The following is a 24,425-nucleotide window of genomic DNA, read 5'->3' as shown; positions in this document are numbered from 1 at the left end:
CGTGAAAAGTTCAAACCTTAGACTGACAGGGGTGAACACCTTGACAAGTTTAGTACTCTGACCAAATAGCTACCAGACTGTTATGTCATTGGTAGCCGAAGCTGTTTCCCTCCAATGACCCAATAGCACTCAGTAGCCAGAGACCAGATGTTCGTTTTCATTGACACAATTCACTTATATGAGAGAACACGAGCCCCAATTGAACAAATCCACAACGGCCATGATGAGGGTTCGAACTTATGCCTGGGATGATCTCGGAGAGGCTGCAGGATCCGTGTGAGGTCAGTGGAACTCCCGATTACAATTCTTTTAATAATGTTGTGGCCTAGTCGACTAAGGCAGCGTATGTGATCATCCCAGGCGTAAGTTCGAACCCTCATCATGTCCCTTGTGGATTTGTTCATTTGATGCATCACGCTATTGTGATTTCTGTGAGCCCTAATTGAGAAGCCCAGTCAGAGTACTGGACTTGTCAAGGTGTTTATTACCCCAGTCATTCTAAGGTTTGAACCTTTCACAAGAGGAGCACTTTCTGATATAATCGGCTTGTGGTTCATGCAAGTTATTGTTATATATGCAGTATATATATAAATTGTCAACCACACTATCGAACCGCCGACCCCATAGTATGAAGGCGAAAACTCTTCCACTGAGCTATCGGGAGACCCAATAGGAAAGATCTGAGAGGCAGGAAACCCCCTGCCTTAAATTTGTTTACAATTTAAATAATACATATTGCCAAAATAAATACAAATCAATCAAATTCCCGAGATTATCTTCTCAAAATCATTGCAAAGTTGCCTTTCAAGACGGAGGAAGTAATGTGGGGAGAGGGAGGGAGGGAGAGAGGGAGGGAGAGCCATCAGTGACGGGCTATATAAGACGGGTGGCTGGCCTGCAGAGCGTCAGACAGTGTCACGCCCCAGCCTGAGTCACACCTCCATCATGTTCACTCGCGTCCTCCTCGCATCTTTACTCATTGGTGAATCTCTTAGTTATTTACTTCCGGTATAATATATTATATATATAATATACATAATATATACAATATCTATATAAGTAGTCCTTCACAAGAGACTGTTAGTTAACGATCTTGCAAAAATCCTTTAATATCTGTAATGGTAAATTTACTTCATAACAATAGACTGCAAATAATTTCTCAATATTTTTCCTTGTTGCCAGAACATTTGTAATCATTCTTAGTGTGAGTTAGGACAATATCTTGCCAGCCACATGAGCAAGAGTCACATGTAAATACTGAGTGCTTGTGGGGGCGCCACCACCAACTGTGACCAACATCTCTACTTTACAGGTTGCTCACTTCCTGGGGAGATAAAGGCAGACACAAGGGTGAGATTATCTTTTGTTGACCATAGTGCACTTATGTACGACCACTGAATGCTTCTCGTGGATTTGAAAGAATATTCACGAAATCTTGTATATTCTTTTTAATGTCCGACATGAAACTTTTAAATTTAATACATTTTTATTAAACAACGACATAATAAAAAGGTTCTTACGGATACACGCAACTTTGTAAATAAGGTGATTCGCACACAGATTTTAAACCTGTGTAACTTAACCGAACCTAACGATATATGAACTTTATCAAATAGACAACCAGCTATGTGCCAACACCTGTATAGCACTTGACTGTATCCTTTGTTTACCCAATCACAATGAAACAAGTGTCAACTATCAACCTCTAACCTTAAAGACAACAGTAACTTAAAGAAATGCATTCTGTGATAAGGCTGATCTTTACTAGTAGCCACCAAGATGATGACAATGTATTCCCTCTCACACTTACTCTGTGACGTCTCAGTCGGCACTCCATTAACAAACGCCTAGTGCCTCACAGTAATGGTTGGCCTTGCCAGACACGTTAAGGCACTGGTGACGCTGAGTCTAGCACAATGACAGCCACTTCTAACCTCTTTCCTGGGATATTAATTAAGACAATTGCTTCTTGCATAACAGTTATCAGTAAACCTGTTAAACCCTAGACTCTACCCATATATCATTGTTAGTTAACCCTTCATCCCACGATAAGGAAGACACTGACCTATAATCTTGGATATTATACACAAGAAGTCTACCAAAGCACAGGGTAAAAATAATTATATCTCAATTCTTAACTCTAAAATTTCCAAGAGCCTTGTAAAACACATCCAAGGAACAGTGATCTTTGATTATATCCAACAGGAAAACTATGATCGTTGAGATGTATTTTAGAACAGTACAGATCCTTGGAATAGTACGACTACCCCATGGTTAACTCATACCTCACTTACAGTACTCAGATAATAATGCAATAATAATAACTTTTAATCCCCGATCTAAGGGCAAAGATATTGTTTCACCTGTGTCTACAGGAAAATGTTGATGATCCCTGATCCCTGTCCACAGGTTAGGCGCGGGTTCGCTGGCGGTCATGGCGGCGGTTATGGTGGCGGCTACGGTGGCGGCCACGGAGGTGGCGGCAGCTACCTGGTGGTCGGTGGTGGAGGTGGCGGCGGCCACGGCCCCAGTGCCGCTGATGTTGCTAACGAAGCTGCCAATCAGGCTACTGCTGCTGCCGCAGGTTTAGGCGGTGCCGCCCACGCCGCAGCTGCAGGAGCTGCAGCAGGTGCCGCAGCTGCCGCTAATGCTGCTTCACAAACAGCTCAGGCCGCGGCAGCCAGCAAGCAGGCCCAGGCCGCTCAGGTGACGCAAGCGGCACAAGGAGCGCAGGCCGCAGCCTTCGCTGAAGGTTCTCTCGCCTCCAAGGCAAACATAGCCTACCAAGCCGCCAAGGTAACAGCTTCTATGGCCCAAGGTCTGGCCGCCAACATTGCCCAGATCCTTTCAGAAGCCAAGGCTCTGGCCAACCAGGCAGCCAACAGCCTGGCCGAACAGCAGAACTTCCTGGCCGCCCAGAGGACCATGGCCTGGCAGGCTCAGCAGGCAGCTAACTCCCTCAACCAACAGCAATACGTGGCACTCAACGACTTGGAAGACTCTGCAGGTGCGGCTGCCCAGGCTCAGGCTTCAGCAACCAAGGCCATCTCCAGGGCCAAGGGCAGCAGCGGCTACGGCTACGGCCGCTAGAAGTGTACATGATGGAGCGGATGTAGGTACTGATAATGGTGATATGAATATATTACGATGTATGCATAATGTTTCCTATTGTGCATATTCAATGTAAAAATAAACAACTGTCTTCTTATAATCCTTGTATTTCTACCTAAGACACTCCACAGTTTGAGACATTTATCAAGGAAGCACCAAATTGAATTTATCAAAACAGATAAATATTCAGAAAGCCTGATCGAAATATTCTGGTAAGGCTTTACAAACAAATAATAATAATAATCAACCCCTCAAAAATATACCACAAAGTGGGATTCTAACCAGGAAAAGTTGTCAACAATGATAGTATGGTACAACAAGGTCTGTCAGCCATGAAAGAATGGTTCAGGCAAGGTCTGTCAGCCATGATAGTATGGTTCCGGCAAGGTCTGTCAGTCATGAAAGAATGGTTCAGCAAGGTCTGTCAGCCATGATAGTATGGTTCAGCATGGTCTGTCAGTCATGAAAGAATGGTGCAGCAAGGTCTGTCAGCCATGATAGTATGGTTCATCAAGGTCTGTCAGCCATGATGGTATGGTTCAGGCAAGGTCTGTCAGCCATGATAGTATGGTTCCGGCAAGGTCTGTCAGCCATGATAGTATGGTTCAGGCAAGGTCTATCAGCCATGATAGTATGGTTCAGGCAAGGTCTGCCAGCCATGATAGTATGGTTCAGGCAAGGTCTATCAGCCATGATAGTATGGTGCAGCAAGGTCTGTCAGCCATGATAATATGGTTCAGGCATGGTCTATCAGCCATGATAGTATGGTGCAGCAAGGTCTATCAGCCATGATTGTATGGTGCAGCAAGGTCTATCAGCCATGATAGTATAGTGCAGCAAGGTCTATCAGCCATGATTGTATGGTGCAGCAAGGTCTATCAGCCATGATAGTATAGTGCAGCAAGGTCTATCAGTCATGATAGTATGGTGTAGCAAGGTCTATCAGCCATGATAGTATGGTGCAGCAAGGTCTATCAGCCATGATAGTATGGTGCAGCAAGGTCTATCAGCCATGATAGTATGGTTCAACAAGGTCTGTCAGTCATGATAGTAAGATTCAGCAAGGTCTATCAGCCATGATAGCATGGTTCAGCAAGGTCTGTCAGCCATGATAATATGGTTCAGCAAGGTCTGTCAGCCATGATAAAATGGTTCAGCAAGGTCTGTCAGCCATGATAGAATGGTTCAACAAGGTCTGTTAGTCATGATAGTATGGTTCAGGCAAGGTCTGTCAGCCATGAGCCCAACCAGGATTTTTACAGTCGGCCCGCCTACACTCCGGCCTGTAGGTAATGTTCACACCCTTACAACCCTCCTTCGGATCACAAAGAAATCACAATGGCGCAATGTGTTATAATGACAAGACCATTTTGAGGCAATGGGGAGGCTTGAACCGGCATTCTGGTGATTCCCAAACACCTGCCTTAACCCATTAGGCCATGATTGAACAAAATAGACTAATCCAGAACTGAGTTCACTGGAAAGGTCTGGAGGTTCCAAATTGGAGCCGAACCAGAACTTTACTGTCGGCCCACCTACACTCTGGCCTGTGGGTAATGGTGTTCACACCCTTACGCCCATCCCTCAGATCACAAAGAAATCGAGCCCGTCCTCACAGCAAATCTTACCATGAGAACCACACCACTCTTCAAACCTCCTGTATAGTAATCTTGATAGTTGTGATGATCTGAAAGCATATTACGGATCCAGTAATAGCTTGTGTGTAAATTGGCAAATTACCGTTTATCATAAATAGATTATACTCAAGTTATAACGTTATTGTATTATATATCATTGGTTTATAATATAAAAACTACACGCTGAAATTATTTTCTTTCAAGAATTTGGTTTTCGGCAAACGAAATTCTCGGCACAGCTGAAATAGTTTTCGAATTATTTTTTGAATTATATATATCACATTATCGTCAATAATACACCGTATTAACGTAACCAAACGTAATGAAACCTAACCTAACCAAACCTTAACCTAACATAACCAAGGATAGTGAGTAGATAATAGCACATATTATGTAGTCTTCCCAATCCATTCCCTTGAGCGGATCTCTTCTCTGAGGACAGGTTGAAGAAATCACATTTGGCGAGATGTATCACACGGAGAAAATCTTTTTGAGGCAATGGGGTGACTTGAACCAGAGTTCTCGAGATTACCCAGACACCTGTCAAACCCACTGAACCAAGATAAGACAAAAGCCGACCAACCTGAAAGCAGAGAGCACAGAGAGCGAGAGAGAGAGAGAGAGAGAGAGAGAGAGGAGAGAGAGAGAGAGAGAGAGAGAGAGAGAGAGAGAGGAGAGAGAGAGAAGAAGAGAGAGAGCAGAGAGAGAGAGCAGAGAGAGAGAGGCAGAGAGAGAGAGCAGAGAGAGAAAAAACAGAGAGAATAGAAAGAGAAGAGAGAGAGAGAGAGAGAGAGAGAGAGAGAGAGAGAGAGAGAGGAGAGAGAGAGAGAGAGAGAGAGGAGAGAGAGAGAGAGAGAGAGAGAGAGAGAGAGAGAGTGAGAGTGAGAGTGCGTGCGTGCGTGCGTGCTTGTCCTGGTTTTGGTGTGTAATGAAAGTGTTTGTCCAGGTTCCTGTATGTGAAGCATACTGACGCTAGCGACACGGCTGGCTTGGAAAAGTTTCAAATCCCTGAAAATGAATCCAGTCACTATGCCTCGTTTCGTCCTACTAAAACTATATAACATTAACGAAGTCGCTTTCAAAATTTAATGGAAAAACATTGTGGCTTCATTAATTTAAACTACTATAAATCATTAAGCTTTTAAACTCTACTAAAAGTGACCCTTCGGTCACTTTCACTATCTCATATTAAGCCTAAATAACTAACTACTAGGTCTACACATTTGACTAAATTATCGATTTGCATTACTAAATCACCACGCAAAATATAATCCATGCTCTTTACTTTAAACTTAATATTTCCGACACAGATGAAGTAAACACAGCGAGTGTGGGGGTCGGAGATGGAGGGGATGGGGAGGGGGGGGGTGTTTGGCGGGGAAATATATAAATGGCGCTGCGGCCCCCAGCCCCAGCACAAGCTCTCCTGCTGTGGTTGAGTTGACGTCGCCTCCCCTGCCGTCCCCACCCACACACACTACACCATGTACAGGATCACCCTCCTCGCCTCCATGCTACTGGGTGAGCAGCACACAAGTCTTCATATGGATAATATTTCTCAGAACAAACTCACAAATAAGTGTATATTACATATATATAAGGCAATTTATAAATTATAAAGTAGCCAATTAAGACTTCGAAGTTAGGTAGATCTATACACGTCACCTGAGCTCATGAATATAATGCATGTCATGCTTGTGGAAGCTTACAGGCTCCCCATAGCAAAACACTCACTATATATGTTTATGTACATATATATTTTATATATAAATATATTTATATTTTATATATATATATATTTTATATATATATATTTTATATATATATATATATATATATATATATATATATATATATATATATATATATATATATATATATATATATATTATCCATAAAGATAATGAAGAAATGCATTTATTTTTCATTGAAGGAGCAAGAGTTGGATTGACAACACAAGCTGAACGCTATACTAAATATTTTGTGAATAAAACTAATTAATGCCCACATTATTAATATTAACATAGGCATATCCTATGTCTGTGACAAGACATTACCATTACTAATTATTAATAAAGGCCTTGTGTTATTTTAGGCTTGGCACTTGCTGGAGAGATGACCGAGGACACGAGGGTAAGACACTCTGGTTCCTCACTCTTAATTTCATTTCTATTGCAAATACTATAATTTTATATGAATGGAACATTACCAGCATATAGTTTTCACTTTACATTTCTTACCAAATACGTGTTAAGAAAATATTTGTAAGAGAATTCATTATAATATTTGGCATAATTCTTGCTCTCGTAATATGAAACAAATTCTTACTATTATAACAGGAAAAACGTGGGTTCGCTGGCGGCTATGGCGGCGGCTACGGAGGCGGCGGTGGCGGTGCTCACGGTAATGGTGGCAGCTACCTGGTGGTGGGCGGCTACGGTCATGGGGGGTCACGGACCTTCTGCCGCAGACATCGCTAACCAGGCTGCCTCTCAGGCCACCGCTGCTTTTGCTAGTCTAGGAGGTGCAGCTCATTCTGCAGCTGCCGGAGCCGCAGCAGGTGCCGCAGCTGCTGCTGCCGCTGCTTCACAGACAGCTCAAGCTGCCGCAGCCAACAGACATGCACAGGCCGCACAGATCACCCAGGCTGCACAAGGAGCTCAGGCGGCGGCCTTCCAGGAGGCATCACTGGCTGGTAAGGCCCACAAGGCTGAGCAAGCGGCTAAGGTGGCTCATTCCATGGCTCGTGCTCTGGTCAGTAATTTGGGTCAGGTTTCTGGCGAGACCAACGCCCTGGCAGGTCAGGCTACTGGCAGTCTTGCTGCCCAGGAAAGCGTCCTCAACTCTCAGAACTCCATGGCGTGGCAGGCGCAACAGGCAGCCAACTCTCTGCGCACACAGCAGAATGTGGTCATCAACGATTTGCACTCGGCCGCAGGAGCCGCCTCTCAGGCACAGATCGCAGCATCCAAAGCTCTCGCCAAGGCAAAAGGAGCTAACAATGGAGGGTTTGGGGTTACGGAGCAGGACATGGATTTGGATACGGAGGAGGTTACCACTAAAGACAGAGAAAACGACAGGTGCCGGTCGTCAACGATGCAGGGAAGAGGAGGAGAGAGAAGGGTAGGGCCCTTGCCTCGGGTGAGGACTACCCTCACGCAGGACCTGAACGCCGGAGCGTGTACCTGGAGCTCTACTGGGGGCGCCACAAGAAGCTACCAGGCCAGAAAGTCGTAGCAGAGGAACGCCAGAATTAAAAGAAAATCGACATCAAATACTTTTCCTACGGTACTTTATATTATTAAATATAAATAAACGGTTAAATAGAACAATATTATCTTACCCCTTTTTACCTCCAAAATTTATGTGTATATATAAATATTATATATATACCGAATGAATAACATTGGTGCGTTAAGCTTACTATTAGCTTGACGAACAAATGTGACTCGTGGCCTCAGCATGATGAAGTAATTTGATGAAATATCTGTGCCCAAAATGGTCAACGAGAGCTGTCGGGTATTGGGTTAAAAGTCAGACGACTTCCAATACTTTTGTTCAGTCAGTTGGACAAGTCGTTACAGTACTTGACACTCCTATTGGCATGGAGGCCCTGGCTGACCGGGTTTGAATCCTTCAGGGGTCAAAAGTTTTTTTATTTATGTTGGCTTGGGGACCATTCAAGCTTGACAAATATTAGCATATTTTGGGAGCAGGTTTTCTTTTAACACAAATGTCATTAAACACAACAACATTGTGGCTATTAATTTTCTTTTGTATATTTTCTAGTCTCCGCAAATATCTTCTACCATCTGGAGGGTGTAGAAACACTTGATCACTTAATCTTTTCACTTTTATTGTTCGACGTTTCGTTAGCTATGTGACATCTTCAGGAATACACTGTTTCACTGACACATGTACACTGAGCTTACAAGGATAAATCTAGATGTGGGTACATCTCACTTTACGATTCAAATACTCTCCTTAATCGTAGGGAGTGTCGAAGGACAATAATCACATGTACCAACGATCGTAGGAGACTTCGTACGCTTGAGGCTGTGCTCATTTGGAAACTGACACCAGTAATCAACATCCGGCTAAATTCGACCTCGAGCATACAACTGTTCGATGGTCCTCCATTGATCCAGAGGGAAGATGAAAGACCTGGCGGACAACTAGAAGCCGCAGTCAGGCAACAATCCCCTCACCCTATCCTTCTGCTCTCCCTACGATTAAGGAGATTAGCTGCCTGTCTTCATCAGCAGTTAGGCTACAATGGAGTAGAGATAGCACCGGCCTGTGATTTGGATCACCTGATCCCAGGTGATCCAAATTCCCAAGGAAAACAAATCACCAGAAACAACTGGACAGAGGAATGCAGGGAGAGTAATCCAGAACAAGTATAATTTTTGTAAAGGAAAGAGGTATTTTAAAGAACAGAAGAAACGATCTTTGATATACATTAGGACTTGTGCTCAATTGATATATTTGATGATTATTTATTTTTCTCGTTTCCTTAACGAAATCAGTGATACATTATTGAACAAATCAACAAAAAATATTAACAATTGAATCTCAATGTAAACGGGATCGGTTCAGTCGTTCATAGAGAACGGGTTAACTGGATCGATGTAATACCAAAGAAAAATCTGCAGCAAGTAGAGAAAACAATAATTGTTACTAATATCCTTTCATAATGAACCACCAATATTCAGAAGTGCGGACTGCATAAGCCAAATATCCATCGATCTAAACCTGTGGTATACTACGGGCAATTCTTAATAAAAGTGAGAACAAAGTAACAAACATATCATCAATGTCTAGGGCTGCAAAATTTACATAATCCAACTGACTGACGCGGAAGGGAATTTTTGTCATAACTATGACCCTCATCAGGAATACATCAAGGGAAAAAAAGTCAATCGATTATTTCCTATGTGATGTGTAATATTGCAACTTAAATACAGAATTTAATTCCCAGAAGATGGGAAGGACATTGATGCCCTTTTAACAAAAGCCCACTATCCAGGGCTGAGGAAATTATATGATCTAATTAGACATTGACGTGCAAGGCTGAAAATTATCCTAACGCCATAGTCATGGGTGTATCACAAAGGATGGGGGTGAGAGGGTCCAGCATTCATATTACTATGAAACTGACATACAATATTGGAACTTAAATATGAGTCTAATCTGTGCTAACATTAAGAATATTGGGACATTGGTTAATCAGGGCTGCCTCAGATCAGAATTCGTTCCACAAAACCCCTTGCAATGTACAATATTCTTTGAACCTCAAAAGTTAATAGTGACAATATAAAATAAAATATAAATACAATGCACTCGATTGCTAGGTCATTCTAATTGAGTTAAAAAGTTGGCATAAACGCCCAATTAAAGATTTACCTGTTTATCCATGTACACGTATGCACAATCAGTGCATGGAATCGCATACACACAACCTGCTGTAGACAAGAGCGAATTCTTGATTAAAATGGACTTAATAGAACTATTATTTTTGAACACCGGAATAATATTGCAATTCTTAAGAACTGGAAAAGTTCAGCTAGTCCTTCAGAATACAGTAACATGAGCAAGTTTCAAAGTTCCGGTTTAACTTTGGGAGTATGAGTAGCATGTACGTTTAGTTTGCCCTAACGAAAAATCCAAAAAGGTTTTTGGGTATTGTAATTTCTTCCCAATTTCATATATTTTTGACGTCCAATTTCTTCGATATTTCTTCGTCAAAAAATTTAGGGCTGCAAACCCTCGGGGCTCTGAGAAACACTCCAAAAAACACTGTCCGCTTAACTTTATTGTGATCAGAGTAAAAATGAACATACAAGGCCACAGTAGTAGGCTTCCTATATACACATTGAATTTGAAACGCCTACTAACTCTATGAATCATAATGTGTAAGAAGGGGAGAATTCCATTCTCTTCGTTCTAACTTGTGAATTTAATTGAAGGAACCAGAGAATTAAGTAGATTAAGAAAATCTATTTGGTCAGGGTTAACCAGCCAAAAGCACAAAATATCGTCGACGACGGTGTGGTATAGGTACGTCGATATTTTGTGCTTTTGGCTGGTTAATCACGACCAAATAGATTTCCTTAATTCGCTAGTTCCTTCAATACTAAAATTGAATTCATGCGGATGCACAGGCAAAATGGCACAGAATAACCAGATCTCTTATTTGGGTCACACTAAGCTCTACAATCACCTAAGGTTGCTTCCGAGTAAACATTTAGACTTTCTTAAATGATTTATTGGACGTATACATCGCAGAACGTTCGGGTAAACAGAAAATGCATTCTGTACATTCATTATTTGACATATTTATTTCTTACAGAAGCCATTTATTGTGTAATACCTCGCATCATAGATACGTTATATAACATAAGCCTTCGACCTTAATAAAATTATGAACAAGTGTGTCTTAGCGGCCGTAGCCGTAGCCGCTGCTGCCCTTGGCCCTGGAGATGGCCTTGGTTGCTGAAGCCTGAGCCTGGGCAGCCGCACCAGCAGAGTCTTCCAAGTCGTTGAGTGCCACATATTGCTGTTGGTTGAGGGAGTTAGCTGCCTGCTGAGCCTGCCAGGCCATGGTCCTTTGGGCGGCCAGGAAGTTCTGCTGTTCGGCCAGGCTATTGGCTGCCTGGTTGGCCAGAGCCTTGGCTTCTGAAAGGATCTGGGCAATGTTGGCGGCCAGGCCTTGGGCCATAGAAGCTGTTACCTTGGCGGCTTGGTAGGCTATGTTTGCCTTGGAGGCGAGAGAACCTTCAGCGAAGGCTGCGGCCTGCGCTCCTTGTGCCGCTTGCGTCACCTGAGCGGCCTGGGCCTGCTTGCTGGCTGCCGCGGCCTGAGCTGTTTGTGAAGCAGCATTAGCGGCAGCTGCGGCACCTGCTGCAGCTCCTGCAGCTGCGGCGTGGGCGGCACCGCCTAAACCTGCGGCAGCAGCAGTAGCCTGATTGGCAGCTTCGTTAGCAACATCAGCGGCACTGGGGCCGTGGCCGCCGCCACCTCCACCACCGACCACCAGGTAGCTGCCGCCACCTCCGTGGCCGCCACCGTAGCCGCCACCATAACCGCCGCCATGACCGCCAGCGAACCCGCGCTTATCCTGTGGACAGGGATCAGGGATCATCAACATTTTCCTGTGGACATCCGTTAAGGATCACATTATCTTTGGGTAAATCTCAAACAATTATTAGTACCATGTGGGTTGTATGGTAGTCATTAGTACCTATATCCTATGGATAAGGTTTGATTGCATAATTTATCTAGAAATAGATGCCATGACTATCCTGGAAGGTACTGGTTTAGTATCCTGTGGTTCGGGGCTGAAGGTCGTCATTGTTAGTGGTAACATTTTTAAGTTTCATATTTGTGCTAGTCTGATATCCCCATAAATTTATATACTTAATATAAAATATTCTCTGAATTTATACTAATGCGTTGATGTGAACCTTTGTAAATGACAATTTTAGCCTCGTGTGCCACAATTCATATGATGCTGAAAAGTATTTATATTATTCTACATTTTCCCACCAATTATGACCTGACCACTTGCTATCAATCATTCTATCCACCAGAACTTCATGTTGGAAGGATTTGTACACTAGTATTTTTTACGAAATATATTAATTTAATATCACTTTTGCCTAAGTTTCTTGTCTCTAATATATTAAAAAAAAATACACAAATACAATTACTGTACTCAGATCCGTACGATTTCTAACTACACAAATTCAGAAACGAACAATTTCGATATCATGAACCCATAATTAGGAGGAAAATATAATGAAAATCAAATGAAAGGTTTTCCTCAGCGAGTGTTGTTGAATGTAACTGTCATCGTGTTCCCTCCTACACGTCTCAGAATGTCACTATGCACATTGTTATGTAGCTACAAGTATTTTAAAGCGAGAAGCGTTGGATTTCCTTATAATCGCGATAAATGTAATATAATTATGTCCAATTACATCCAATTATTATGATATAATTAAATTATATGTTTTCGTTCTTTTAGTAAAGTTATATAGTTATATAATTGGTTTTATGAATTCATTAATCGAATAGTTGACAGTAAAATAGATGAAATAAACAAGGCTAAATGTACCAAGCTAGTGGAAAACAATTAAAAATTGTTTGGAAATGAATGATCAAATTCCTATTTTCTCGCGACGTAAAATCAAAACAGATGTTTGAAGCCCTAACCAGAGGGTTGATTTTCTATCCCCATATTTCCCTGTCACGGCAGTGTTGGAAACTCACCCTGTCTGAAGAGGCTGAAGAGGCCTTCATTTCCTCGCTCATGGCGCCTGTACAAACAAAAATATCAGTGGTTTGTTTCCTCCTTTCAAATAAGTATAATTTTAATAGCAAAATTAATTATCTTGCCACATTATAACATTGAGTCAATATATTGCTTAAAACAATCTATTAAGCGACATAAGGAAAGCAGTAGGTGAGACTTTAGACCACAGTAAGACTCACCAACCACGAGGAAGGCACACAAGAGAGCCTTGAGCATCATGATGGGAAGGTGTTGGTGGGTCGAAGGAGCGAACAATTGTGACTCCCTCGTCTCCTCCACCTGCTTTATATACACACCTCCGTCCCGAGTAACTCAGCGCGTTAATTGACACACAGACGACTCACGAAGAAAGCTTTTGTCGCTCAGGCTTTGTTGTGCTGCAGGTATTGCTGGTCGACTCGCTTACAAGGTATTGTCAAGCCGCCTCCCAGAGGAAAGACGTGGAAGTCATACCGGATCTGGGCGCCTAAGTTAGCCTACTGTTCAGCGCAAAGCATCAAAATGAGACAATTATTAACTACCCTCCATTTTTATTTGTGTGCTTAATGATCCTGAGTATTTAAGCAATATGCTGACAAAAATCATTTCCGTACGGAATAATATATAACTTCACAAGATACCCCCCAGAAAAAGGCGATGACGTTACCAAGCCCCAGAGGAAAAACAAATGATTTCACTACAACACATTCTAAAAGAAAAATAAGTTAGAGCGGCAAATTTCGCAATGCTGTGGGAGATTACTGAATGTGAAATAAGAAATGACTAAAGTAGCTACGCTTGCTGAAACCAGGGAGGTGCCAAGAAACTCTTTACCCCTGGTTTTTCTTTTTCCTTAAACATTAAACATTTTATATGTATATCTCTACTGATTCAAACATTTGAATGCTGATTTTTTAGGTAATATTAAGTTATTGCGACATCCAGGCAGAATATAGATTAACGGGAGAATGGTTAAACATAAAACATATACAGAGCCCCCCTCTATTAGGCAATAAAGTATACTTGAAGGTTAGAATCAACGTGAACTGCGGCTTTAAACATCCTCGCGGTCGATAAATCTTTAACCTTAACACTCAACGTAATTCACACTTAACCAGAGAACAACATGTATCACAGTAAGAAGAGACGAGGAAAGACTATGTATCCTTGAGATTCACAACAAACATTTAAGATCACACTCGACCTGATCAAGATCACACTGTCGGCCAAAATTACCTGCAAATCCTTCCAAAACACGGAAAGACCCAAGTACTAAATGACAACTATTACAATAGTTTAGTTTAATTAGTTTATCATGCACCCCTCGTACCCACCCTGTAACAAGGTAGTGGACCCCCCCCATACCCACCTTGTAAAGAGGTAGTGGATCTCCACACCCATACTGTGAGTGGTAATGGACCCCATACCCATCCTGTGAGTGAGCAAACGTTTCGAGGCACATACTGGACTCAGGAACTGAAGTGAAATATCCGTTTAGCTTAAGCAAGTTACAGCAAGTCACAACAATTTAGGTTAACTTAGCGTGTATGACGATTATAGTCACATAATGTGTTCAGGAACGCAACCTCAATCTCCTATTGGCTAAGTAATTAACATTTGTAGTGAACTAGTTACAGGCTTATTGCCTCAAATTTGTGATGAAATTACAAGAGTAGTGATCTAAATCCAATACAGTAGATAACGTTACGGAGGGATGGCTGGGATACAACGTGTGATAAAATAGCTCTTCTCACACACAGGACCGGATACAAAACTTTGGAGCAAGTGCTAAACAAATTGATGGGGAACGCAACAATTGTACCTCATTTCGAATTTTTAAAACCTCATTACGAGAACGCAACAATTATATACACAATTCTAGATGGCATTATACATGTTATACATTCACACGCAGTTGAAATATTTAGATGTGTTGACGTGCACGGCCGAATAACAACGATGCTCAAGAACAAAAATTAAGGCTGCATGACTACTCCGAGAGAGTACACATCACTTCCTACGTATCATGGTTCCCTAACGGATATTAAAACCCACCAAATCTAATGTAACTTAATTCAGCCTAACCTAATCCAACGCAACCAAATATAACCCAACTAAACCTCAATTCACCTTCAGCAGAGCAAGACAGAGTGTGAGTGATCTTGCTCTGATGAAGGCGATTTGAGCCGAAAACGTGTTCAGCATCCTAAAAAAATTAAAAAGTTTTTTTTTTGCACACGCACACACACACACACACACACACACACACACACACACACACACACACACACACACACACACACACACACACACACACACACACACACACACACACATTGGAAGGGTGACAGGTAAGCTTCTAACATGGATGATAAATTTTCTGACTGATAGAAAAATGAGGGCAGTAATCAGAGGCAATGTATCGGAATGGAGAAATGTCACAAGTGGAGTACCACAGGGTTCAGTTCTTGCACCAGTGATGTTTATTGTCTACATAAATGATCTACCAGTTGGTATACAGAATTATATGAACATGTTTGCTGATGATGCTAAGATAATAGGAAGGATAAGAAATTTAGATGACTGTCATGCCCTTCAAGAAGACCTGGACAAAATAAGTATATGGAGCACCACTTGGCAAATGGAATTTAATGTTAATAAATGTCATGTTATGGAATGTGGAATAGGAGAACATAGACCCCACACAACTTATATATCATGTGAGAAATCTTTAAAGAATTCTGATAAAGAAAGAGATCTAGGAGTGGTTCTAGATAGAAAACTATCACCTGAGGACCACATAAAGAATATTGTGCAAGGAGCCTATGCAATGCTTTCTAACTTCAGAATTGCATTTAAATACATGGATGGCGATATACTAAAGAAATTGTTCATGACTTTTGTTAGGCCAAAGCTAGAATATGCAGCTGTTGTGTGGTGCCCATATCTTAAGAAGCACATCAACAAACTGGAAAAGGTGCAAAGACATGCTACTAAGTGGCTCCCAGAACTGAAGGGTAAGAGCTACGAGGAGAGGTTAGAAGCATTAAACATGCCAAAACTAGAAGACAGAAGAAAAAGAGGTGATATGATCACTACATACAAAATAGTAACAGGAATTGATAAAATCGACAGGGAAGATTTCCTGAGACCTGGCACTTCAAGAACAAGAGGTCATAGATTTAAACTAGCTAAACACAAATGCCGAAGAAATATAAGAAAATTCACCTTTGCAAATAGAGTGGTAGACGGTTGGAACAAGTTAAGTGAGAAGGTGGTGGAGGCCAAGACCGTCAGTAGTTTCGAAGCGTTATATGACAAAGAGTGCTGGGAAGACGGGACACCACGAGCGTAGCTCTCATCCTGTAACTACACTTAGGTAATTACACTTAGGTAATTATACACACACACACACACAAGATACAATAGATAACCCCTAAATCTCTTTCTTTATCAGACTTCTTTAAAGATTTCTCACATAATTTATAGGCTGTGTGAGGTCTGTGTTCTCCTATTCCACATTCCAAAACATGGCATTTATATACATTAAATTCCAATTGTCAAGTGGTGCTCCATATACTTATTCTGTCCAGGTCTTCTTGAAGGGCATGACAATCATCTAAGTTTCTTATCTTCCCTATTATCTTAGCATCATCAGCAAACATGTTCATATAATTCTGTATTCCATCTGGTAGATCATTTATGTAGACAATGAACATTACTGGTGCAAGAACTGAACCCTATGGTACTCTGCTAGTGACACTCCTCCAGTCAGATACATTGTCTCTGATTACTGCCCTCATCTGTCTGTTAGTTAGAAAGTTTTTCATCCATGTCAGAAGTCTCCCAGTCACTCCTCCAGCATGTTCCAGTTTCCAGAACAGCCTCTTGTGTGAGACTCTGTCAAAAGTCTTTTTTTAGGTCCAGATAAGCAGTCAACCCAACCACATCTTTCCTGTATTATCTCTGTGGCTCGATCATAGAAACTGAGTAAATTCGTTACACAGGCTCTTCCAGATCGAAAAGCATACTGTCTTTCTGATATTATATAGTTTTTCTCCAGATGTTCTATCTATTTAGTTTTAATGATTTATTTCAATACTTTGACTATTACACTTGCCAGTGATACAGGTCTATAGATGAAAGGGGATCTTCCTGTTCCCACTTTTGTAGACTGGAACTATGTTAGCTTTTTTTCCACACATCTGCTATGACTCCTGTACACAGGGATGCCCGGAAAATCAGTTGAAGTGGAATGCTGAGCGCAGGTGCACATTCTCTCAGAACCCATGGTGAAACTCCATCTGGGCCAACTGCTTTGTTCTTACTCACGCTCCTTGAGCATTTTTTCCAATTCATTTCTAGACACCTCTATGTACTCTATGTTGTTCTCTGGAATTCTTATTGTGTCTGGTTCCCTGAAGATTTCATTTTGTACAAACACACTTTGGAACTTTTCGTTTAATGTTGAACACATTTCCTTTTCGTTTTCCGTGAATCTGTTTCCCATTTTCAACCTCTGAATATTATCCTTTACCTGCAATTTGTTGTTTATGAATTTATAGAATAGGCTTGGTTCTGCTTTACATTTGTCCGCAATCCTTTTTTCAAAATTTCTTTCTGCCTTTTTCCTCACTGCTGTGTAGTTGTTTCTCACATCTTTGTATAGCTGATATGTTTGGGGATTTGGCCTCTTCCTATATCGATCCCATGCTTGTGTCTTTTAGTCTCTGGCCCTCTAGTAATTTCTGTTGAACCAATCCTGTTTCCTGGTTCTGCATCTCTGCTTTGGTATATATTTTTGTGCCTTTATCATATACAGTATTTCACAAAACTTTACATACATCTCATTTACTTCATTTCCTAACAGTAAGTCTTTCCAGTCAAATTCCTTAAAGACATTTCTAAGTTCCCCATAATGTCCTCTCCTGAAATCAGAGTTTTTAACTGTTTCAACCTCCTTATTTTCTTCCAGATTATAACGCACTGAACAACACCTACGACACTGATTAGCACATACAATGTTTACCATCGACATTGTAGACAGCGAGACACGCTAAACTGTGTGTGGCTATCTTCATACAGTCATTAAAGACTGTGACTTTGTAGACAAACTAGCCAAACAACCAACTGAAAAAGTGGTTGTTGATATAACTCTCACTTTATACATGAGAGAACTTTGATAAGGTATACTCAAGTTGCATTCTTGTAAACAACATGGTCTTGACTTAAAGAAGGACATTCACAAAAAAATACCAAGGCCAGATTTGGCTGGATAAATATATCAATAATGCACTAAATGCTACGTAAATACAACTGAGGAAACATTAGCAGCAATTTTAAAAATAGTAATATCAATAGCACTAATATACCATAGTGGCAATAATAATTCACGGGATTAGGAGCCAACTATCTGTGAAGTTATTACCCAGTTCGGAACCGTATATAATATTCGCAGTGAAACAAATTCCATGTGTGCGCCTCAAGCTCCCCTTGCTTACAAAAATTAATTGCCTGTCATGTTATATTTTGTTTAAAAAAATGATTTTTCGCATATGAATTTTGTTAACTGTATATTAGACCTGCTCCCCACAGAAGAATTTTTTACTTTAATATAAACTGGGGCTGCGTGTCGGTGACAGGACCAGTCTCGTTCATATTTTATGGTCAAAAGCGCCCATGGTCGAACCTTAGTTCTTGTCTCTGTTTTTAATAATTGTTTTAAATAACATCAACTGTGAAAGCCGTCTAAATCGCCGAGTAGGCATCACCAACCAATTATTGTCGTGTTATTACATTCACTCATTTTTCTCGGACTAATGTGGCACTTGTGAACAACTGTGTATTGTCATATCTACAGCAATTCTAAGAACCGTAGACAGTATTTCCATATCTACGACACTTCAAAAGAACCGTGCATTCTCATTTATATATACAGCACTTCTAAAATGGGGTATTATCTATGCTAAATGCTAAGATAACACGAAGAGTATGAGTATGTTGTTGTTGTTGATTTAGGGGCGACGACGATCGTGGGATCGGATGCGCCCCGGCGTACCCGTTAAGGGTGAATTGCGAAGCCAGGAAAGGTGAAACGCCAAGCCAAAACGCGAAACGAGTGACGACAATCACTTGAAACTAATATGCCATACAGCAAATAAATGCACAGTCAGGCAGATGATTGGGGAGTTCCAGGAGTCCCTCAGGGTGACAAGCACCGGCCCCGTTCCAAACACCAGGTAGCAAAACCAAAACTCGGCCCCCAACTAAATCGCAAAAAATCATCCAGTGTCCTCCGGCAGAGCAGAAGCCGGCCGCCCACCACGGCTGAGGGCACCAAGACCCGCCAACCCCCGGCACCTCTCGGCTAAGAAGGCCCCCGAACACCGTCACGCCGCCGGGAGAACCAGCCAGAACACGCCAAAAAACAAAAAAAAAATCTATCAACAATCCCGTGACCCAAGGCGTGATGTGCGCCAGGCGTCGTACAATCGGACCGTTGAAGAGGGATGCTAAATGGCAGTAGCAAAGCCAAAACGCGAAAACAGGACGTGATCCGGCGACTCCAAGGCGGAGGAGGTATCCAGACGTCCGCTCGGCCAGACGTCCGCTCGGCATCAAGGTTGAACCAGGAGTCCGCCCACACGAAGAGTATCTCGTGGGGCAGGTGTTTGTAAACACGCAGGCATCAATGTGTGTTCGTCTGCTGGACCGCGGCTTGGGACATCTTATACGAGGCGGCTACGTTTAACCGTCGTCATATACCGGTAACCAATTAATACATTTACAATTAATACATTGAGATTTACCAATCCCAACATATCGTTGTGTCATTGTTTTCATCCAAAAGTCGATTAACAATACTTCCAGTTATAATGTTTGGAATCAATTTAACCACATACATTTATACTAATATCACTTACTTCCGTTATAATTTCCAATCGTGAAAAGTGTAAAATAAATTTTTCGTAATTTTGTTTGCTTAAAGTGTACGCTACGAAAATGCTTGTCCCTGTTTGAAATACTTATTCAATATCTTAAATAGAATGGTAATTCTAAACATAAATTCAGTTTCATTTTATACATTCCCAAAATTTAATATGCTGATCCAACCCAATTTAGGCATGAACCTCCCACAAGCATATTAAGGCACTGTTATTAACACTCACGCTTTGTAATATATACTCTATATCTTTATCAGTCACACCCTGTTATTTCGAACTGTTCTGCCGGAGAGGATTTGACACTATTGTAATTTTTAGATCCATCAAACTCTATAGTTTTCTCACCGGAGAGCAAAATAAAACGTTACCAACCAATGACAACGTTGGTGTCACTGTCCCAAACACACAGGAATCTATACATCAGTTGATTGGCAGTTGAGAGGCGGGACCGAGGAGCCAGAGCTCGCCCCCCCCCCCCCCCACAAGCACAACTAGGTGAATACAGGGTAGTCATTTGGAAGCAAAATATTTAAAGAGCAAATTAGGATTTATGACTTAAAACTTTTCAAATACCGGGATCGTTAGGTCGGGATCTACTAAAAAGTGTCCTGTACTCTAATCCAAAAGAGAGTTTAGTACTAAACTCTTAAATACACAGTTCGGTATTTATGCCCATAACATTTGTATTAAACTTGACGAAGTACTGATTATATCAGTCACCAGCAATTCTACCACAATATAAATACAGTATATCTACCCCACAACGTAACGCCCAGTAATATAGTTTTGAACTATAGATCCATGTTGTGAGGTTGAAAGTTTTGTCACATAACACAAAGGAAACAAACAAAAGAGCGTTATATATATATATATATATATATATATATATATATATATATATATATATATATATATATATATATATATATATATATAATATATATATATAAATAATATATATATATATATAAATAATATATATATATATATATATATATATATATATATATATATATATATATATATATATATATATATATATATATATATATATATATTATTTTTGCTTGCATGCAAACGAAGAGCTTTAGATCCTCTTCAGCAGAAGAGGATCCTGGTTTAGGACTAGAATATTCAGTCTACGTTTCTTTGTGATTTCATTTCTTTTCGGAGTAAATAGGATGGAGAGGCATAGGTGAAGGAAAGTTTAGAAGCGGGAAATACAGTGAGAGGTATGAAAGCAGGCGGGCTGTCCGCCTTGCTGACACGATGTGTGTGGGTGTTGGCAGCTAAGCTAAGCTTGCTCTCTCTTGTCAGGGAGCTGTGAGTGTGAGAGAGGTTCTTCACATGTATTTCAGCATATACGGATGTGTATAGATGATTACTGTGTAGCATTCACTCAAAATAGTGTGTAATTATTTTCATAAAAATGTGAATATACACTATATATATATATATATATATATATATATATATATATATATATATATATATATATATATATATATATATATATATATATATATATATATATATATTGTATAAGTTTTTTTTAATATTAATTAACAAGGGAAGGGAGTACCACCTCTGGCTGGAAGAAGGGGATCCTTAGCCTCGGAGGAAACCAGACATAACGCATTAGAGGGAATGTTTAGGTCCCCTCCAATACAGTATATATAGATATACTGTATATGTATATATTAAATATCATTGAAAGCTGCTGACAATTCTTACGGCAATATAGCAAGACATTGGAGCAGTGATACACATAAAATTAAAAGTCAAGTGGTAAAAAAAGATCTTAAACAAAGAATTGTCTTCATATGTGTGTTTATTATTAAAGCCTCCATATTTTATTACTAGGAGGGTATGTACAATAATTGTAATACTGCAGCGGCGTACAGAAGTATCTGGTACGACAACACCCTGCAAGCCCTACTACTGACATTCTTCATGCTGCTGCTCCTACTAACGCCTTCCACCAAATCTGCATCCAACAGTTTATCGGATTCACTGGAGGGCGAGATTTCTTCTCTGTCTTTAGTGGTAGCCTCCTCCGTATCCGAACCCATGTCCTGCTCCGTAACCCCCAAACCCTCCGTTGTTAGCCCCTTTTGCCTTGGCGAGAGCTTTGGATGCTGCGATCTGTGCCTGAGAGGCGGCTCCTGCGGCCGAGTGCAAATCGTTGATGACCACATTCTGCTGTGTGCGCAGAGAGTTGGCTGCCTGTTGCGCCTGCCACGCCATGGAGTTCTGAGAGTTGAGGACGCTTTCCTGGGCAGCAAGACTGCCAGTAGCCTGACCTGCCAGGGCGTTGGTCTCGCCAGAAACCTGACCCAAATTACTGACCAGAGCACGAGCCATGGAATGAGCCACCTTAGCCGCTTGCTCAGCCTTGTGGGCCTTACCAGCCAGTGATGCCTCCTGGAAGGCCGCCGCCTGAGCTCCTTGTGCAGCCTGGGTGATCTGTGCGGCCTGTGCATGTCTGTTGGCTGCGGCAGCTTGAGCTGTCTGTGAAGCAGCGGCAGCAGCAGCTGCGGCACCTGCAGCGGCTCCGGCAGCTGCAGAATGAGCTGCACCTCCTAGACTAGCAAAAGCAGCGGTGGCCTGAGAGGCAGCTTGGTTAGCGATGTCTGCGGCAGAAGGGCCGTGACCCCCATGACCGTAGCCGCCCACCACCAGGTAGCTGCCACCATTACCGTAAGCTCCACCGCCACCGCCGCCTCCGTAGCCGCCGCCATAGCCGCCAGCGAACCCACGTTTTTCCTGTTACAATTACATGACAACGTATGGATACAATAGCAGAAGTGTCTGATTAAAGGATAGTTTCCAGTCCCGTCAACAATATATTTTTCTGTAGTCTTAAAAAAATAATATTTTAGTAGATGTGAACAAAATAATTGCATTTTCCATTATACATGATGGACAGAGACTAAGCTAAGTTTACTTAGAGACAATATGAGCCTTCAACAAATATAAACAATTACAGGAAGTAACGGATGTCGATACAAAAGACATCAGTTTCAGAGTAAATTCACAATAGCGGGGGCAAGAACAAATCGACTTTAAACCCATTTAGGATTAATGAGATATAACCTCAAGGGCTAATAATGTAAATACTGTACGCTATGAATGCTTAAATATAGCAAATATACGTTCTATTAGGCTTATACCAACTGGTAAATCTTCATCGGAAATTAAGATATAAAGTTATTGGTGATGGAAAGGTTAATTCTGACATTAACACCGTCATTATGATAAATGAAGAATATAAAGAGCATCTCTCATCAGTTATTATCAGCACAAAGAATGACCAAGGCAGACAAAGATGTGTACTCACCCTCGAGACTTCCTCAGCAGTTGCCACACCTGTAATAAAAACAACAAAAACGCTTAAAAAATCTTGCATGCAGTATAAGGTTTATATTAAAATTTTACTATTTAACTTAAAATTGGTCCCCTGCATAGCTTATGTAAGACATGTTGCCAATCTTGTAACGTTAATATAAATTAATACTATCTTTATAATTGCAGTTGGCAATATTATTGACAATCATGCTTAAACGTTGTAGAGATATGCAAAGGCCATCTCCAAAGAAACGTATATAAACATATTGCAATTGTAATGTATTTCTAGTAATAAATATCAAATACATCAAAAAAAAAACTTCGGCTCGTGAAACTAATTTTAGACCGAAGTATTAAATAAGCTTGTAAAAAAATAGTAGTTATAAATGCGTCTGGAACTGAAATAAGTAATCTTGAAGGAAAGTTTTCGTACGTTAATGACAAATTGGCTTCTATGCTTTCAACAGAAACGGGAACTATGTCACTGCTACAGTATAGACCCGCATATATATATGGCATAACTGCATTCATACAAGCCTCAGATTTCCACCAATACATTTTTGTATCACAAAACAGAGTAAAACGATTTTTAATAAGAAATGATAGTATGCTTATTTTGCTTGGTATAACCAAATAAATAGTATTCCTGTTTTTTGTATGAATTTGTGTTCACGTCTTGTCAGTTTGCAAGGGCCTTCTTGTTTTTATCAATGGGAAAATACCCGATATATTTTTAAAATTAAACTAAATATTAAATAGACATTTTCCTAAAATGAGAAAAAGCTTGCAAGGCATAACAAACTTGGGTGGGCGTAGGGGACTCAGATCTCAACCTGTCCTCTTAATGAACGCACTACATTTGTTAGGCTATCGACCCTAACGTAAAAATTGCCGTGGTTTATTAACGGTTGCTTAGTTTTACGCTTTTAGTTAAGTTTAACCACTGCATTTTAACCCCGGGGAAATCGACGGAAGTGACTGCATACCGAGAGTGAGGGCCACGAGGAGGAACTTGCAAGACAACATGACTTAGGAGCTGTGGTGTCGTTGCCGGAGGAGGAGCAAGTGATGCTGAGGGCCGCAACCGCT

General features: G+C 41.0%; 2 protein-coding genes and 1 pseudogene across 7 annotated transcripts in view; 2 read left to right on the top strand and 1 right to left on the bottom strand.

The window, feature by feature from the left end:
* The first annotated feature begins 920 nt into the window (after window positions 1-920).
* LOC138353014 (antifreeze protein Maxi-like) lies at window positions 921-3,219 on the top strand. Its single transcript, XM_069305658.1, has 3 exons — window positions 921-982; window positions 1,313-1,350; window positions 2,410-3,219. The coding sequence occupies exons 1-3, from the start codon at window positions 946-948 to the stop codon at window positions 3,088-3,090; spliced, it is 756 nt and encodes a 251-aa protein (XP_069161759.1). The 5' UTR covers window positions 921-945; the 3' UTR covers window positions 3,091-3,219.
* Window positions 3,220-6,129: 2,910 nt separating this feature from the next.
* LOC138353013 (antifreeze protein Maxi-like) lies at window positions 6,130-7,944 on the top strand (annotated as a pseudogene).
* Window positions 7,945-10,366: 2,422 nt separating this feature from the next.
* LOC123770671 (glycine, alanine and asparagine-rich protein) overlaps window positions 10,367-24,425 on the bottom strand; it is a 59,436-nt gene continuing 45,377 nt past the window's right edge. For 3 of the 6 annotated variants that reach the window (XM_069305802.1, XM_045762744.2, XM_069305804.1), the window contains 2 exons: window positions 23,329-23,357; window positions 21,810-22,754 (listed from right to left, as the gene is read on the bottom strand). In XM_069305802.1, coding sequence (XP_069161903.1) covers window positions 22,029-22,754; window positions 23,329-23,357 — 755 coding nt within the window. In that variant the 3' untranslated portion in view covers window positions 21,810-22,028. Of the gene's footprint in view, window positions 11,869-13,022; window positions 13,070-13,244; window positions 13,541-21,809; window positions 22,755-23,328; window positions 23,358-24,322; window positions 24,393-24,425 lie in introns of those variants that run through there. The other 3 variants (XM_069305806.1, XM_045762745.2, XM_069305803.1) reach the window with 3 other exon arrangements.

Source organism: Procambarus clarkii, chromosome 56 (assembly GCF_040958095.1).
Source record: "Procambarus clarkii isolate CNS0578487 chromosome 56, FALCON_Pclarkii_2.0, whole genome shotgun sequence".
In the NCBI taxonomy this organism is placed as follows: Eukaryota; Metazoa; Arthropoda; class Malacostraca; order Decapoda; family Cambaridae; genus Procambarus; species Procambarus clarkii.
Note: the sequence above shows the minus strand (reverse complement) of the source record. Positions and strands in the feature narration are given on the sequence as shown.

Bases quoted from the DNA above. Each gene is read 5' to 3' on its own strand.
- LOC138353014 (XM_069305658.1), top strand. From the start codon at position 946: ATGTTCACTCGCGTCCTCCTCGCATCTTTACTCATTG. The intron at 983-1,312 runs GTGAATCTCTTA...TCTACTTTACAG, and splicing joins CCTCGCATCTTTACTCATTG to GTTGCTCACTTCCTGGGGAG. The intron at 1,351-2,409 runs GTGAGATTATCT...CCCTGTCCACAG, and splicing joins AGATAAAGGCAGACACAAGG to GTTAGGCGCGGGTTCGCTGG.